General features: G+C 34.5%; 1 protein-coding gene across 6 annotated transcripts in view; it reads left to right on the top strand.

Annotated features, from left to right (window-relative positions):
- Positions 1 to 18,380, top strand: part of GRIA2 (glutamate ionotropic receptor AMPA type subunit 2) — a 135,862-nt gene that overhangs the window by 53,473 nt on the left and 64,009 nt on the right. For all 6 annotated transcript variants that reach the window (XM_080675220.1, XM_080675221.1, XM_080675222.1 and 3 more), the window contains exon 3: positions 12,926 to 13,165. In XM_080675220.1, coding sequence (XP_080531346.1) covers positions 12,926 to 13,165 — 240 coding nt within the window. The remainder of the gene's footprint in view (positions 1 to 12,925; positions 13,166 to 18,380) is intronic.

Raw genomic sequence — 18,380 nt, 5'->3', positions numbered from 1 at the left:
AATGAACAAAAATAACTTATTTGGTGCAAAAATCCATCTGAATCACTGGCATTATATGTGCAGAAAACATGTCTATTACATCTTTGTCAGTTTGTGTGTGAAAATAAAACTAGTGTTTTTAATGCTATTTACTGTATTCTAATATTTTCTAATTTTAGCTGGTATTGCTTGGGTTCATGTATATAAATTACTCTCATATTTTTAAGTTTTAATCTTTGATTTAAAAAGTTTCTAAAAACTAGTGTCCTTTTAGAAGTAAATTAAGACACCCTCACCAATATTTTTAAATAGAAAAGCAGCCAAATCTTTAGTTGTAAAATAGGGATAATATTTATTACCCTGTGATTCTGTTATAAGATCAAAGACATACTGGATATAAAGTTCTTTCCCCAAGGTAAATGTTTAGCATCATTAATAATTAATGACCTATGTTTTGTAATTAATATTCATTTTTGGATGATGTTGAATTTTAATATTGTGTCATCAATATGCCTAGTTTGTATTTAGCAGAAAACATGGATATTTCTGGGGAAAAGTGGACCTCAGATTTCTCTAATACAAAAGCACCTTGACATTTATCATTTTAACTATTTGCAAGTAGAATGACCCAGAAGTCACTTGACGAGACATAATTTACAATTTCTTCTGAAGAGCAAGTTTGAGAGAAGTTGATGTTGCATGAAAAGGAGAACTGGGCCAGTGAGCACACTTAATTAAGTAGTCAGCATTTATTTCTTAACATAGCTTGCTAGTTTCTTTATTAAGAATGAAAAAAAAAATCACTAATTAGGACACTGCAAGAGAAATTAAACTCTGTCTACTTAGACTTTAGAGGATTCACATTTCATATGGTGTGTTTTCTGTTCCTTATCTGATCCTTGGTGACTTGATCCAGGTTTCTTACATGCTCTGCTCTCCAAATCATCCCATTATTTATTTAAATAATTTTACTAACAACATCAGACCTACAGAAAGTCACACAGCATATTATAACAAGCACCTAGCTCAAGAAATAAAGCATTACTAATACAGTTGCATGCTCTCAGAATAGCTATTATCTCAAATTTGATGTTCAGCATTTCTATAGATTTAATTACATGTTTTATCACTCATATGGTTTTTTAAAAGAGCGTGTAGTATTTTTAACATTATGCAAGCAACTTATCCATCTGCTGTAACTTGATTTTCTCTTACTCAAGATTGTTTTGAGATTTATTCTTACAGTTTCAGATTAAAATAATGAAATAAAAATGAACACAATTGTTTTCACTGATGTATACTATTTCATTAGATATTCCATGGTATGTGGTTTTTTGGTGGAAGGATGTTTTGGATGTTTGGTGGTACAAATAATGTGGCCATGGATATTATACATGGCATCTCCCTATGTACATTTCTCAGTATTTCAGGCCATATGCCTAAGAAAGGAATAATCGCTGGTGAATATTTCTTTAATTTAACAGGATCTTGCCCAATAAATAGTTGTCCAAAAAGGTTGTAACAATTTATATATCTGCTATCAGTATGTAAGTTCTTGTTTTTATATTATATCAATTCCTGGTATCATCAGATTTTTCACTTTTGTCAATTTGTAGACTCAGTTGGTCTTAATGAACATTTCCCTGATTTTTCAGTGTGGGTGAGCATTTTAAGATTTTTGTATAAGCCTCCTGTGTCTCTTTTTAAATGCAATGTCTAGTCATGTCATTCTTAATTTTATGGTGGATTTTTTAAAGCCTATTGGAATCATAAGGTCGCATGCAAATGTACACACACACACACACTAGGTCCATATCTTAAGAATATATATTAAAAAAGAACTTTATATAAAGGCTGGGGAGATCATTTCCCCCTAATAGCTGTTTGATGTAGAATACAGTACTTTCACTACTCTGGAATTCAATTTATTTGTATCTATTGCAGTATGTTTCCCAAGCTTTTATGTGTGAAATTATCTAGTTAGTTGTAAATGGTCTGGGTTCAAATTCTGTATCTATGCCACTAACTGTGTGAACTTGGGAAACTTAACCAAAAAGCTCATAGAAGTGATAAGAGGGTTCAATAAGATCACAAGATATAAAATTATTGTTTGAAAGTTCAACAGCTTTTCTAGGTATGAGAAATATCTAGTAAATATGAAGAAAAAAATATTTGACAGAAAATATAAAGAAAAATATCTGACAACAGTAGTAATAAAGCAACAAAATATCTAGGGATAAACTAATAAGAAGTATGAATAAAAGTGTACAACTTTACTAAAAAATCATAAAACAGATCTGAGCTATTGTCTCTAAAGTTAATATTACAAATGTTATATTTGTAATATTAATTTGTATTTCAATTCAATCCAAAACAAATGTGGAATGAAAAAAACTAAATCAATAGAAAGATTTTGCAAAAGGATTTAAAAGCAATGGTTATTTCCAAAAAGGCATAATAATTAACCCTTGTTTTCTTCTTTAGAAATAGACCCAAGCAAAAACAAAAATTTAGCATATAATAAAGATGATATATAAAATCAAGGGGGAATCAATAAAAGTACATTAAAGGGGTTGGAAAATTGAATATCTATGTGAAAACAAAGTTAAATTTCTAATTGTGTATAATCCAAATATTAAAATGAGAATTAATTATAAAAGTGATAATTATAAAATAAAATAACATAATATTTTAAAATTCTTAATATGGGAAATTCTTATTATACAAGACATAAAATCTAGGAGTCATCAAGAAAAGATTGATAACTTGGTTAAAAATGTCATTATAAACAAAATAAGAGTATAGTACAATGGCTAAAAGTACAATCTCTGGAGTCAGGCTGCTTAGGTTTGACACACACTGTAATTTTCTAGTGTGACCTTAGAAAACTACTTGTTTTCAAGTTATTTTTTGATCTGTGAAATGAGGGTAATATTCTATCCCATATGGATATAATTAGTTTCAAGAGTTAATACTTGGAAAAACCCTAAATGTAATGCCTTCTTTCACAAGAATACCAAACATTAGCTCCCCTACCAAACATTAGCTCCAGGTCCAATTTTACCAGGTCCATTGCATCAAGTGTGAGAGTTCACTGTGCAAAAGTTAATTCCTCCGGTTACTTAGCAATTTATGGATGCATGCTAATGATAGTATCTTTTTCAGTACATTTACATATTGTTCATTATGTTATATTAAAGTTCCCCTCTTTTAATAAACTTATGAGTTAAGTGATGAGGCATCTAAATAGAAGCCCTCTCACTTGCCAACAGTAGGCATGAGCAAGAAAGTCCTGTTAGAGAAACTCTGGGCCATACACAGGCAAGAGGGTTATCAGATCTAATTGGAGAGCATCTAGACAAGTGAGGCGATACAATTCTTTTCTTTTTGCCTGTTACTCAAAGAAAAATTCTCTTAAGTAAAAATCTAGGCATTTGAAAAATTTTCTGTTATATTTTAAAATAGTTTTTTATCACAAAAGCTAAAAATGTTTATTTGTATTAAAATATCAGATCTACATTTTGGAATAAAAATAGTCCTTCAATATTGAATATCCTAACTACATTCAGATTACATCCTAATTACTTTAGACTTTTCTTTAGGCATCAGGATTAAGAGTGTTATGGAGCTTAAAGTACCCCTCATAGACTAAAGGTAAGCATAAAGATAAAGTAGAAAAGTAAAAAATCCCCACAAAACATAACAAACAAACAAACAAACAAACAAAAAAACAGAAGGAGGAAACAGGATAAGTGGGAAGGAGAAGAAAGATAAAAAGAAAAAAAAGAGGAAAAGGGAGAAAGACTAATCAAACATGAAGAGAGTGGTAGAATTTAATTTGCAAAAATGTATTGCCTTTCACACACTCATTTACATAAGAATATGATAAATAATAAATATGCACCACCTGACATTTTGTATAATTTCTATCTTTGATATTTGGCCATGCAAGTCCAAGTTTGAGCAACATGGGGCCTCTGAGGGCACTGAGACATTTGAAAGCTGCAATTTGCCAGAAGCACACAGCTGGCTGGTGTTGCAATGGGGCTTGGACGCCAGGCCTCCAGGCATTCTGGTTGGCACTCCTTATGCACAACATTTACATCGCATCTGGGCATGCGGCGCCCAGAACTTACATAGAGCATAAGTAGAGCAAGAATTTGCCGAGGGTAGAACTATGTGTATTTATGAGGAGGAAATACATACCCAGGGATGAAGAATGGGACTATCTTTTGTGAAATAGCATCTTGTATAAATGGAGGTAATTCTCTTTCATTTAAGTGTCCAGAACCCATCATTAAAATTCACATGAGAGTTATTGCCTGTTACTGCCAGTTCTCCTATTGCCTGATCTCCCAGATGATGAATGAAGCCAGAATAAATGTTATAGATTTTTTAAAGCTGCATATAATATGGGCAACAGCAATAAACTTGCGACATTTCACCTTGCTCAGCAAACATAACACAAAGGTCAGGAAGGATAAGTGTTTGTGAGAGGGAAAGAAAAAATGTACGACTACAACTTCATTGTCTTCTACTGAGTGATGATGCATCACGTTTAGTATTTGTATGAAAAATGGAATCAAAACGTATGTAAACAGGAAATGATTTATCATAATAAAGATTTGTGGCAGGGCTATATGGAACATCATCAGTGAGGCAATTTATAGAAAATGTCGTTGTGGTGAATATTTATTATTCTTCATGTTTTCTTTGAATCACTTAGTGTGTCATTCAATAGCTATATACTGCATGTCTATGCTAGTATCGTGCTGGGCTCTGAGTTTTATGAGAGGCACTGTCATGTCAGCTCCCAAGTGTGAAATGCTTCCTGTAAATTGATAAGAAAAGAAGGTGCCCCAATAGAATATAAACTTCAAAATAATCCTAATACTGAAAAGCAGACAGTTTTCTTCCATTTTATTATGAGAATAACATATTGTATTTACCTAAATAGTCTAAGAGTAAAAGAATTATAGTCCCATTTTTAACATTCTCCTAGGTTTATATAGGGGAAACCAAATGTTGCATGTACCATAGGTTACAACAGTTCTATTTTTTAAGGGAATAAATGTTGCTCCTGATAAGTTTTCGGGCTTGAAAAAGTTCATTGAATTAGAGAAATAAGACATTTGAGATTGTGAGGGTATCTGAGGATATTTCTGAATCCAATATGTGCTACCGGACATATGTTCAAGATAAAGAAGTCACCTCTTTTGTTTAGATTTCCACTGCATCCCAGACTATTTATGGATTTAACTTCACCTCTCGTGGTACAATTTCTCCAAACATAAAAGACATTTTGAAAGTTTACAATAATAAAATTTCATAAACATTCCAATTGTCTTCTCATAGTAATGATTGTGGGGTTTTTTTCCCTATTATGAGAACTGGCAGACTAAATTGCACAAGTGATTTTAAACTAACGCTAGTTATATTTTAGTATGATAGTTAAAGAAGAAAATATTGTAATGATCTAATTCCAGAAATACCCCAGAATCAACAGAAATGAAATTTTAATACAAGAACCTGGTTTATATCTTTGTTATCTAATTGGTTCAGATCTTGTGGTCACTCAACAAATATTTAATGATGTACTTATGAAAATTTTCTAAATTTAGCATTCAAGAGAATATAAAAATCATTATGGTTGGATTTATTGTCATTAACACAATTATGTAATGATTTATATTTCCCAAGCAGTTCTTTTTATTCAATTTAAAATTTAAATATTCCTCTAAGGTAGGCAGGATAGAAATTAAAATCCTCATTCAATAGACAAGGAAACTGAGGCTCAGATTCAGTGATTCTTCTACCAGATGGCCATGGAAGACTAAAGCTAGGTTCCAATTCAGGTATTCTTATTCACTTCTCACACTAACCCCTGCCTTCAAGGAGGAAACATCCCCCCCTCCAAACCTCCCCTTGCCACACACACACACTCACACACTCAACAATATTGTACTTCAGGCCATGAGGGAGGTAAAGACAGAATGCTGATGGGTTTCATAATCAGGGGAAATCATACTTAGTTGATAGTAAGCAAGACACCCTTCAAGGAAGAGTTGATATTTTATTGCATGACATTTATCAACTGTCTGCTCTGTGCCAGCTAATTGATATGCCATGCATTTAGAGCGTTTTAAACAGCACTTCATTCTCTGCTTTCAATTAGCTCAGAGAGGGCAAAGCAAGACCATTGTAACCCAGGATACAGTGCAAAAGTGGAGACTGCTTTCACATGTAGGAGAGGCATGTAACTCAGACCACACTGAACAGATTACATCTGAGCATTGTCATGTGTTATTCTCTAAGTCTAAGCAATGGGAAGACAATGATGGACTTTAATCAGGAGGATTATATCTGCTATGATAGGAAAGAGATTTATTATGAAAATGGCTATTGGGGAAGTTAATGTAGCAATCCAGTCAATAAATATTTAAGGGCCACATTAAGACAATGTCAGCAGAGCTGGAGAGTACAGATTTGAGAGGTCAAATGGGCTGTATTTGGTGACAATTTGCAAGCTAAGGATAAAGGAAGGGACGAAGTCAGAAATGATTCTCACATTCTGAAAAGGTGAGTGTGATTTTAACACATCAACACATGTCTCAGGGAGCTGGGAAATTTTGTGCTACAGGAAAAAGATGAGTAATTTAATATCAATATTGATTCGGACATGGAATATAAGTAGGGAGGTCATGAGAGATTTACATAGGGCTTACTACTTGCCAACACAGTTTCAGTTTCTTTAATACTGCTCATCCCAGTGAGGAAGGTAAGTCATATCACTGTCATTTTTTACACATGACTAAGCTAAGACAGAGGAAAACAAAGCAACTTGCCCAACCAAGTCCAACTAGATAATAGCAATAGCAGGATTCGATCTCAGGTTGTTCTCACTTTTAGCCTCTACAACTACTACATCTAAGGTCAGAGCCCCAAGATCCTTGGATACAGAATAATAACTTTTCTTTGGTATTTAATGTTTGAGATTAAAGTTATAGGCTTCTGGACAATGTAAAACAATGGTATGTATTTTAGGTACTTCTATTTTTTTATTCTAGAGCAGGGGTCCTCCAACTACGGCCCACAGGCCACATGCGGTCCGCCGAGGACATTTATCCGGCCCGCCGGGTGCCACTGCCTGTCCTGCTTAGCAGCCGACTTGTCCCGGGCCCGCAGTGCACATAGGAATTTGTTCATAGTTTTTTTTTTAAACTATAGTCCGGCCCTCCAACGGTCTGAGGGACAGTGAACTGGCCCCTGTTTAAAAAGTTTGAGGACCCCTGTTCTAGAAAATTCATATTTCAGGTCTTGAAATAAATATTTTAATTAGAAATCACACTAGCAAGGAAATAACATGAAATAATCATGAAGAGTATCATTTAAAAAGTAATCATATGTGGTATATTTACAGTATGTATTTGTACTATACAGTATATACAGTATATTTGCTGCACAATTATATACAGTATGTTTACAGTATATATTTTCACAGTAAATAAAGTTGAATAAAACAAAAGTGGTTATAGATGATGTGAGCAGAACAAGGAAGAGTAATAACTTGATTATTCTTAAAAATATAGAAAATCAATGATTGTAAGAGTTATGATGCCATGAGCAAAAAGGAAAAAAAATCAACACAAATACATGATTTACAGGATAAGATTTTTAGGGTTTTCTCGTTTTTTATGGAATTTGTTGGAATGATATGGAATTAGAAGTTTTCTAATGGAAGACCCTGGAGGGTGAGATTAGAACTATGAACTCCATCTCAGCAGTGACTCTGTCTATCCCATTTGTTGTGGCATATTCTAAACCCAGCACCATGTTAGTGACATCAAATATTTACAATATGTATTTTTTCAGTAAAATTAGATAAGGGGACGCAACTGAGGTGACAGTGAAGTTTTGAGAAACGTGCATAAAAAGTTGGATCTAACCATGTTAAAAGGAAGGAGACCACTAAGAGAATGTAAAAGGAGAAGAAAAAAAAATGTAACACAAATCCTTGGAAAATTCCTTTTGAAATTGGAGAGGAAAAGTACCTACATGGTGTGATTTTACTCGGCAGCAATGTAGAGAAGGAATTGAAAGAGAGGGAAACTAGTAGCAGTATGGAGAGGTTATTTCAGGAAGCAAGTGTTTGACTAATAAATTCAGAGAAGCTAAGAAAGCTTGATCTGATAAAAAAAAGGTTATTGGATACCATGACTAGATCACAAATGATAGGAAACTTTCAATAGTAAAATCAGGGTCAAAGTTTATAAGGAGTAGTGTCAGAAGGGTAAGGATGAAAGAAGTGAGATTTTCTGTGGTCTTCATATTTTGAAGCCAGGACTGCGTGGTGATGCATCTTCACCACACTTGTACAAGCTGCAAAGGAGCTGACTCCATTCCTGCTTATGAAGCAGTCCACGCTGTTTCACTGAAGTGAATGGTGATTTATAAATATAAAGAATGTAAAACAAAAATAAATCATGCCCTGTTCTCCCTGCCTTTGTACTAAATAACCATGCAAGGTTCTCCATACTGTACCGAGTATGCTACATTAGCAGCACCAATGAGCAGAATGACCCAAGAGAAAAAGATGTGTGTTGGATGCATCATCAGCACTGCTATTGGCTTATATCATCTGGGTTTGTAACAAAAAGTGGAATAATCAGCAAGTTACTTACACCCAGGAGATTACCATTTCTGCTGTTTGACCTAGCGTGTCTTTTAAAAGGACTCCTCTTTGCTGAGTTTCTCAAAGTTGATATTAAATTTTTAATTAAAGTAGAGCTCAGTGAGAGCATCTTTACCTACCACTTTGCAATCAGCTTTGAGTCTTAAGACATAACTGCAGTTCTAATATTAATCAGAATAATTATTCAGAAATTCATAATAATGTCTCATGGGATAATTGTATGGGTTAGGAAGCTGGAGGTGAAACTGAGAACCTTTCTGCTCCTTCCTCTGTTTCAGGACTTGATGTAAGAAAATAATGACTATGTATAAGATGGCAGTACTGTCTAACTCATTCTAGAACATTGTCTTTGAAATTATATCCAGAGCTTGTGACACATTATTTGGATATTCTCAGTGATAGTAATTTTTCCTTCTTTGAGGAAGAATATAAGTTAGGGAAATGGTTTTAAATTTTGAAGGCATTGTTGGGGAATAAGGTAGAGGTCAACATGAGAAATTGTATTGCTAATCAAATGAGGATTAATTTTAATAGTAATGCTGTTTTCCCATAGTAAATTCCCCTCAATACTGGAATGAATAAAGTAAAATAAAACAGATGTTTATAGATGACATTAGTAGAATAAGGAAGTAATTTCCTTGTGTAGTGTGTCAATAGTGTCACATGTCCGCATTACTAGTATATTGAGGAAAACTTCAGTATTAGAGTGCAAAAACTAATTGAATATTTTGCGAATAGAGTGTTAGAAGTATGGGACTAGGTTTTTAATCATGAGATGGTCACTGCAAACTGGGTAAGCAAAACACCTTAGTTCAAGCCAGCAATTATTTTATTTCTTTTAAAATATATTTTATTGATTTTTTTTTTTACAGAGAGAGGAAGGGAGAGGGAGAGGGAGAGGGAAAGGGGGGGGAGAGAGAGAGAGAGAGAGAGAGAGAGAGAGAGAGAGAGAGAGAGAGAGAGAGACATTGATGTGAAAGAGAAGCCTTGATTGTTTGCCTCCTATACGCACCCCAACTGAGGATCAAACCTGCAGCTTGGGTATGTGCCCTGACCAAGAATTGAACCAGCAATCTTTAGGTGCATGGGATGATGCTCAACCAACTGAGCAACACTAGCTAAGGCAAGTCAGCATTTCTTGATTGTAAATCACAGTAATTCTTACCATGGTTGGGGACAGGGACAGTGTCTGGCCGAAGGTAAGGTTGGACATGAGCAATTTTGGCCAAATTGCAGTTATTTGTATGTATAGAACGGGCACATTAAGGAAGAAATATCTAGAAAAATAGAGAGTATAGACAAATAGAAAACTGAATATGTGCCAGGAAGAGATAAAGAATAAAGGAAGAGGGTTGAGAGAGATTAGGGATAGTCAGGAGAGAAAGGCCATTTTTATAAAATTATGTTAATTGGAGAATTAACTGAATTGCCAGGGAAGAAAAGTGTCTTCTAAGTTAGGAGAATTGTGATAGCTTCTGAAGTTTTGTACAGCGTGGGCCTGTTGTTGTGCCAAAGCCAAATGTTTCCAGATGGTCATGATAATCAGGAGACCCCCTGACAACTCACCCCAGAGTCTAAAACAAATGGAAAATGAAAGATACGGCTCCTTAATAAGATTGCCTGTGCATTCAAACAGTGTCATCCGTTATCAAGCATTCTGCTGATGCTGTGGCTGCTATTCCTATCACAGAAGCTATTTTACTTAAGATGAGAGGAGGTCTTGTTAATAACACTGCCTGTTATTCCTATACTGTTTAGATGGCATACCAGCACTGCAGGAAAGAAAATGAAATAGATCCAGAGAGAACTCTGTAGCAATTTCACCCTTTTATATGCCATATGGAGTCATCAATTTCTGAACAAACTCAAGATTTAAGATATGCATGTTAGTACACATATATCCATGTATAAAATAAGAAACTACCACAAATTTTTCCTAGATGGGTTTTCACAATGGAAGGACTTTTTCATGTATATGAAAAATGAGTATAGTCAAACACATTGAAAGTTATTTTCAACTTCTGTAGTCGGGCAAAGACAAAAATATAAACATGAATAAAAGGCAGGAATCTCATCTTTGCTTTATGTTAAAGTATAAAATAAATGTAAAGAAATATATTCATTTGTTTTCTGAGATGCATGAGACTGGTAATAAAGGAAAATATTTCAATTGATGTATTATTATAAAGATATAACCTAGAAATCCTAGAAAATTGTGTTAGAAAAATGAAGATGAGTTGAAGATTAGTAAAGATTTAAAGGAAAATATGAATATTTGATAAATAGCCAATCTTGCTTTCCTTTTTTTTCATATCATACAGTAGTTGCTAAACATTATTGCCTATCATTTATTATCCGCAAATTACTAGAATCTGGGTATATTTTAGCAGTGTTTTTATTTATTAAGCAAATCTGTTTCTACATAATCCTTCATTATAAAGCAAATCTGTTTTTGTGAAAGAGATGAAATGAAATAAGATAATATTGGTCCTGTCCTCTAAATGGGGTTAATTAATTTAAAAAGATGTTTTTGATATTATGCTCTGAATTGTTAGATTATGTTCATGGATAGCTGATTTGTATTCCTTGGATTGAAACAACTCTTGAGATTAAAAAATATCAGGAATTTATTCACTCAAAGCCATGTGGCTGACTTGAAATGGTGGTCTTAAACAATGGATTGTTTAAAATGAATCATTTCCAGCCAAAACCGGTTTGGCTCAGTGGATAGAGCGTCGGCCTGCAGACTCAAGGGTCCCAGGTTCGATTCCGGTCAAGGGCATGTACCTTGGTTGCGGGCACATCCCCAGTAGGGGGCGTGCAAGAGGCAGCTGATCGATGTTTCTCTCTCATCGATGTTTCTAACTCTCTATCCCTCTCCCTTCCTCTCTTCCTCTCTGTAAAAAATCAATAAAATATCTTAAAAAAATTTAAAAAAATAAAATGAATCATTTCCATAGGGCATTGCAGGGCATGAGTCTTGGAGAAAGCAAACCCTACTTATCAAAGGGATATGTTTGGATTTGTTTTGAAATTTATTTTGACTATATTGTGGGGAATAGAATGGAAGAAGCAAAACTGGATGAAGGAGGAAAGTTGGCTAGGTATTCCAATAATCAATTAAAAGCATCAACTCTAAATCCAGGTTGCCGAGGACTGAGCATAGCATATTTACTAGCTGTGAGACTTTGGGTGAATCACTTAGTATCCCTATGTATCAATTTTCCTATCAGTTATTTAGGAATAATAATAGTTGTTACCTCAAGGGTCATCATCAGAAATAAATGAGTTAATGCACCAGAGAACATGCCAGGCACAAGGCAAGCACAATTTAAGTGCATGTGGTAGTCAACTAGGATGATTAGAATGGAGATAGAAATAAGTGGACCACATTTCAGTACGTTTAGGTATTAGAATGAGGAATACTTAGTGATGGTCTGACTATAAGTAGTGAGGAAGGTAGTGTCATATGCCATTCACTGAAATGCAGTGTTAAAGGATAAGGGATTGTGTGAGCCATGGGAACTTACAAATATATATATATGGTCCTAAGAATGATGGTCCTAGGTAAAAAAAATGTAATAGTCTTTGTTTTGTCTGAGTAGAACATATGGGATAAGTTAAGTCCATGGGAAAGATAAAAATTAAGTGTTCTGAACTTCATTTAGTTGCTACTTGACCAAGTGATATAGGTGAGAAATAAGTTTTCCTCCGCTGATATGATTATGGGTGGTGAGAGTCTTGCACCCAACTTCTCTTAAAGAAGTTTGCATCATCAGTAGGTGATATGCTTCATAATCACACTGACCTTCTGGTATAAAAGCATCATTAGCACAACAAAGCCTTTTAAAGGAATCAATATTATAGGGAATGAGCTGTTATGAATATGTATAAACCCCCTGTAACTATAGTTTGTCCTTATAACTAATGATTTTTACTTGTACTCTTTTTTTTTAATGAGTCTGTCCTAAAATATGTTTACATTCACATAGTTTGTTAAAAAATAATGTAGGTATTTTCATAAACCTAGAATTATTATTTTAATGCTTTATAATTCTTTGAATTCCTTAAATAGAATGCTAAGTAAATAAGTGCTTCTACATTTGATAGATCATTGATTGATATAAACTCCATATTTCTTTTAATTTGTTGATTATTTTGTATTTTATATAAAAGGTCATTAAGTTGCAAGTAAATCCATGATTGTATGCCAATTTTAATAACTTATCTTTTCTGTTTTCCTTATTCTTCTAGTCTGCTCCCAGTTTTCAAGAGGAGTCTATGCTATTTTTGGATTTTATGACAAGAAGTCTGTAAATACCATCACATCATTTTGTGGAACGCTCCATGTCTCCTTCATCACTCCCAGCTTCCCAACTGATGGCACACACCCATTTGTCATTCAGATGAGACCTGACCTCAAAGGAGCCCTTCTTAGCTTGATTGAATACTATCAATGGGACAAGTTTGCGTACCTCTACGACAGTGACAGAGGTAAGTGAAAATATCCCTATCTCTTGATAATGGGTCAAATTCAATGCCTAACTTGACACTTATATGGGACATTACAGAGCTACCTAGCTGTATTAAAGTCCAAGGGTTACATAGTTTAATTTTGCTGTGTAAATGGAAAATGCAATTCAAAACTTGGGAAACATATTTAGAGTAAAAATTAAAAAAAACTGTGAATGTACAATTTACAGATATAGACTGTGTCAGCCCTAGGCCCCGCTGTAATGTAGACAGCACCTTCTGGTAGCAGCAGTTAAGACTCTGTGGTGACTAGATTACTAGTTCAAGGTCAGTAAAGTGGTTGCCTTGAAAATTGGTTGAAGTAAAATTTGTAGTAATACATAAATAAGAACTGCTACAGAAATTTATAGTTATTACATATTTTCAAGTGCAAAAGTTTTATCAGGTAGTTACAATAATTATTTAACTTTGCTTTAAAATGGGATTGCTGAATCTCAGACAAGTTAAAGCCTTGCTCGTGATTCTGCCGTAAGTGATCCTGCTGAACAAAGGTTTTCTGACATCAAATTCATGTTTATTTCACAATTCTATCTGATGGTTTATAATGAGATGTTCTTGATTAGCATGCTAATTGGGTAGAGTCTTGGCTCATTATACAAATTTTATTTTGGGGATGGTCCTTCCTTGTGTTTTCCATGTCCATTGTTGAGAAGTTTAATATTAGCAGACCTGCCTGATTCACATATTGTAGTATCCCAGATATCTTAACCATCCCTGGGTCCGTGATTCAGCGTCAGTGGGTCTGTGTACTACCTAAAATTGTATGAACATTTTATTCACATGTTCGTTTATGTAATTTTTTAGAAGGATTATCCATAACCAAACGGAAAGGGTTAAGAACCATTATCGTAAGAGTACCTAAGTACTCTTCTTCAGTAGCTTGCTTCCTGGAATATTTAAAGGTTCAAATGAAAAACAGAAGCCTATTTCCACCAAGACAGGGCACCTCGTTAACCCGCAAAGCCAGACAGGAAGAGAGCCAGCCGTCAGTCAATTCTCCATTGATCAGTTTGTAGTCATTTGCTGCAGGAGGCCCGAGTCAGGAGTGTTCAAGCTAGGTGTCTGATTCTCTGCCCCGTCCTCCCAGTCTGATTATGAGAATGCTCAGTGGAAAAATGAGTAGTCAGCACTATACAAGCTGAAAAATTTACCTTGTCAACAACTTTTTCTCAGGCTTTGAGAAAGGAAAGCTTTGCTCTTCCCACGGCGAATGGAAAACTAAAACACAGAACTATTTAATGTGAATATGTGCTGGATAATTCTGAACCATACTTTATATTAATGTGGTAAAAAGCCTTATAGAACTGAGCCAAATCTTAGTCTTTCCTCTTACTCTTTAAACTCCTTGAGTACTCCATTATGTTAATAAAACTAGCCTGAAATTGGAAGTATTCTCAGCAGGTCTTTTAGCCTTGCATTCTATTGATGTGATTTCCAATGAAATATATTTTATCTCTAGCCACTCCTCTTTTTCATTGCCTTGACTCCAGACCAAGTCACTGTTATGTGTTTATTCCATTGTCTCTCTATTTCCACACTTATTTTTTCTTTAACTCAGTTCCACAAAGTATCCAAAATTTTTAAATACTTCTCTGAGCACGTCACTCCCTTGCTTAAAACACTTTAATGACTTCTCATTATCTATACTAATAAAAGGGTAATATGCTAATTAGACCGGACATCTTCTAGACAAAGCCATGGTGGCGGGGGCCGATGCAGGGGCGGTTAGGGGTGATCAGGCCAGCAGGGGAGCAGTTGGGGGTATCAGGCCCGCAGGGGAGGGCGGTTAAGGGCCATCAGGTTGGCAGGGGAGGGCGGTTATGGGTGATCAGGCAGGCAGGCAGGTGAGCAGTTAGGAGCCAGCAGTCCCTGATTGCAAGAGGGATGTCCAACTGCCAGTTTAGGCCTGATCCCAAGGGGTCCCAGATTGGAGAGGGTGCAGGCCAGGCTGAGAGGCCCCCTCCCCCCCACCCCCCGTGCACGAATTTCATATACCCAGCCTCTAGTAATGCATATAAAGTTGAAAATTCTTAGCACAGCTTTAACACTGGTTCCTGCCAATTTATCCTACTGTCCAGCCCACTCACTAAGCTAAATCCACCTAACCTTCATTCGCTTTTCAAATGAACCAAAGTCTTTTACCTCAAATCTCTGCACACATCTCTAAATCTTTCTCTCCCTTCATATCTGTTTATATAGCATTTCCATGGAGATACATTTCATATTGTAATTATTTTTCGAAGTAAATCTCTTCTTTTCCTACATAGTACTTATCACAATTTATGATTAATAATGGTGTTTATTCCTTCACCCAAGGAGTGCTACTGAACTTCCACTATATTCCAGGGACTGTTTTAATTATACAGGCTAAGGATTATGCTTTTTATTTAAGATATGGCTATAAACCTCAGGAAGGCAATGTCCAAGCAGGACCAGTACACTGGTGTACAGTTCTTAACTGTACACACAGTGCTTAAGATAATGCTGGGACAGAGTTGATAGTCAATAAACAGTGGTAACAAATGAATGGGTTTAGCCTCTGTGTATTTTAAGTTTGAGATGATATTAGATCCTGCTGCATCTTGCTTGCTAATTCCAAGGATCAGAAGATGAATTCTCTTTACTGTTTCACAAAGTTGAAGGTGGCATTTTTACTTTAGGGACATACTTTGCCCTCACTGTGCCCTCTAGATGAAACTGAACTTTTGAGAACATTTAAGTAGACAACAGCTGACATAAATAGAAAAAAAGAAACTCTAGTATTTGAGCAGAGAGACTAAAGAAAGGAAAGCTCTGGGGAATGATGTGGTGAAGGGGGATGGATTTATGTACTTGTGAAAAGAACCCCGAGACATTTAAAATGATTTTATTAACACTTTAGAATTATTAAATGAAATTTAAGTGATGAGATAATCTCCAGTCATTAAATTATACAAATGAATTTGAGTTCAAGTGCATTGTTGAGAGAACATTAGAGTTATGATATTAAGTAATTATATAGTAAATCCAAAAATGACCTTAAGGATACATTTTTAAGTGTTTTTTAAATAGCTGCTCATGTTTTAATATGAAGAGTATTGCACTGGCCTTTCATCTGTAACAATTTTCAGGAATAAGTGTATAAGACTCAAAACACTGGCATAAGATTTGACCTTTATTTAGTGTTTTACTTGGCTCATGGAAATGGGATTTTTGCTATCTAAAGTTCTTATTATAATAATTTTATAGCTTTGCCATCATATTACATGCATAAAAGTTTATTTATGCATTCATCATGTGACCTTGTTTCTTTCCTTTGGTTCTTAAGCCATTATTTATTTGTTTTTACATTTCAGAGAAGCACCCTCTTATTTTAGCACTACATGAGTTGAGAATGCATTTCTGTTCTCTTTATTCATAGTACACATGCTTTTAAAAATAGATTCCATAATTTTCATCTCTCAACTTACATCTCTGCATGGTTCAATTTCAAAGGATTTTGGTCTGTTCTTCTGGAATGATATGCTTTTAAATTTATTTTCAGTGTTTAATAAGCTTTATTTTCTGATGGTCTAGATCAGGTAACCATATTTAATTTTTTTCAATTTCTAAATAAAAGAATTGATGTTCTTTGGAACAGCAGAGGGCCCAAGCATAAAAATGATTCTCCAACATTCTGCCCTGAAAATGAACTAGATAAAAAAGACTTAAAATGCTTCCATGCTGCTGCTTTGCACTGCTCTTAACAATAAAACCTTCCCTGCATCCAATTACTCATGACATCCAGTGTTGAGCCACAGTCCAGAGAGTGCATCCCGGTTGTAAACAGATGAGAACGTAGATGTCTCCTGATCTTTGTACAGGTCATCTTTGATTATTTCAAAGATGGGTGAGAGGACTGCTGAAAATGTTCATGGGTTGCTGTGTGACCTTTAGGACTGCTGGTGTCTTCTATTTATCCAAACATGTGGCAGCGGCCTGGCAATGCTTTATGACCCAGTGCTCTTTCTAAAAACTGCATATTATTCCTCCATAGAGAGTTGGTAGATAGACCTTAAATACATTTTGAACTATATGGTTATCTATGTCAATGCATTAAATACAGAATTATTTTTGAATACATATACATATATATGTACTAAATTAGAACCAGACTCAATAAAAAGTGCTTTTTATTTATCAGTTTAATGTCAATAAGGTAATATATTTCTACAGACAGTAGGTAAAATCAGAACTAATGTTTTATATCTTCATGTCTTGGTTTTAATTTTGAGCCATAGTCTTTTCCTGAAGGGATACACTTTTATTTCAGAACCAAGAAGACATCATGCATAGAATAAAAATTCTTCCAAATAATAAATTTTCTTTTCAGATGTTCCTGAAAAAGTCAATGAGAGAAATATATGTTAACTTAATATGGCTTAGGCATGCTGCCATGATTTAGTGGTCATGAATATTAATTTCTGTGCCTGAAAGATGAATAAGGCCAATGAATTTTTAATGGACCAAAGAAAATATTTTTAAGAAGGAAGACATGGTCTGAATGAAATATACCTATTTGCAGTGATCATTTTTTAATTCCACCCATTAATGTCCAAACTAAAACATTTGGACTCACCTGTTTTTAGGCTGATGGATTTTCTATAACCTCTCACAATGTTATTAGCACTAGCTCACAATGAGACTGAACTACTGCTACTAATACTTAGAGTTTTAGGGAGATTAGTATAGGTACAGCTATAACTAGTCCAGTAAAAATTAGGCATAAGAGGAAGTAATGTAATCCAACAATTCTCTAGCCATTCTTTATTTTAACTAAAAGTCTGAAAATTTAGAACTTAATTTTCAACTCTTATAATGTTCTTGAGGTTTTTCTTGAACATATTTTAAATATATTTACTAAGAAAAACAGTTAATTTTCTGGATTTTTCTGTATAGTACATGAACAACTGTGGATTTTAGGGGTTTTTTTTTTGTTCTAAGTAATTCAGCAATAATAAATCAGTCTCTGCTATAATAACTCAAATATATAGTAGTATAGATATTACAGTTGAATAATTAATACCTGCTAATGGCTTTAAATAAGCCAGTATTCATATAGAACCCCCATTGTCCATGCATGTTTATATTCTGAATTAGGGAAGACTCGTATTTATAAAGACCCTTCTATGCTAGTTTGTGTGAAAGGGAAAGAGAT

Source organism: Plecotus auritus, assembly GCF_963455305.1.
Source record: "Plecotus auritus genome assembly, chromosome: 6".
Taxonomy (NCBI): Eukaryota; Metazoa; Chordata; class Mammalia; order Chiroptera; family Vespertilionidae; genus Plecotus; species Plecotus auritus.
Note: the sequence above shows the minus strand (reverse complement) of the source record. Positions and strands in the feature narration are given on the sequence as shown.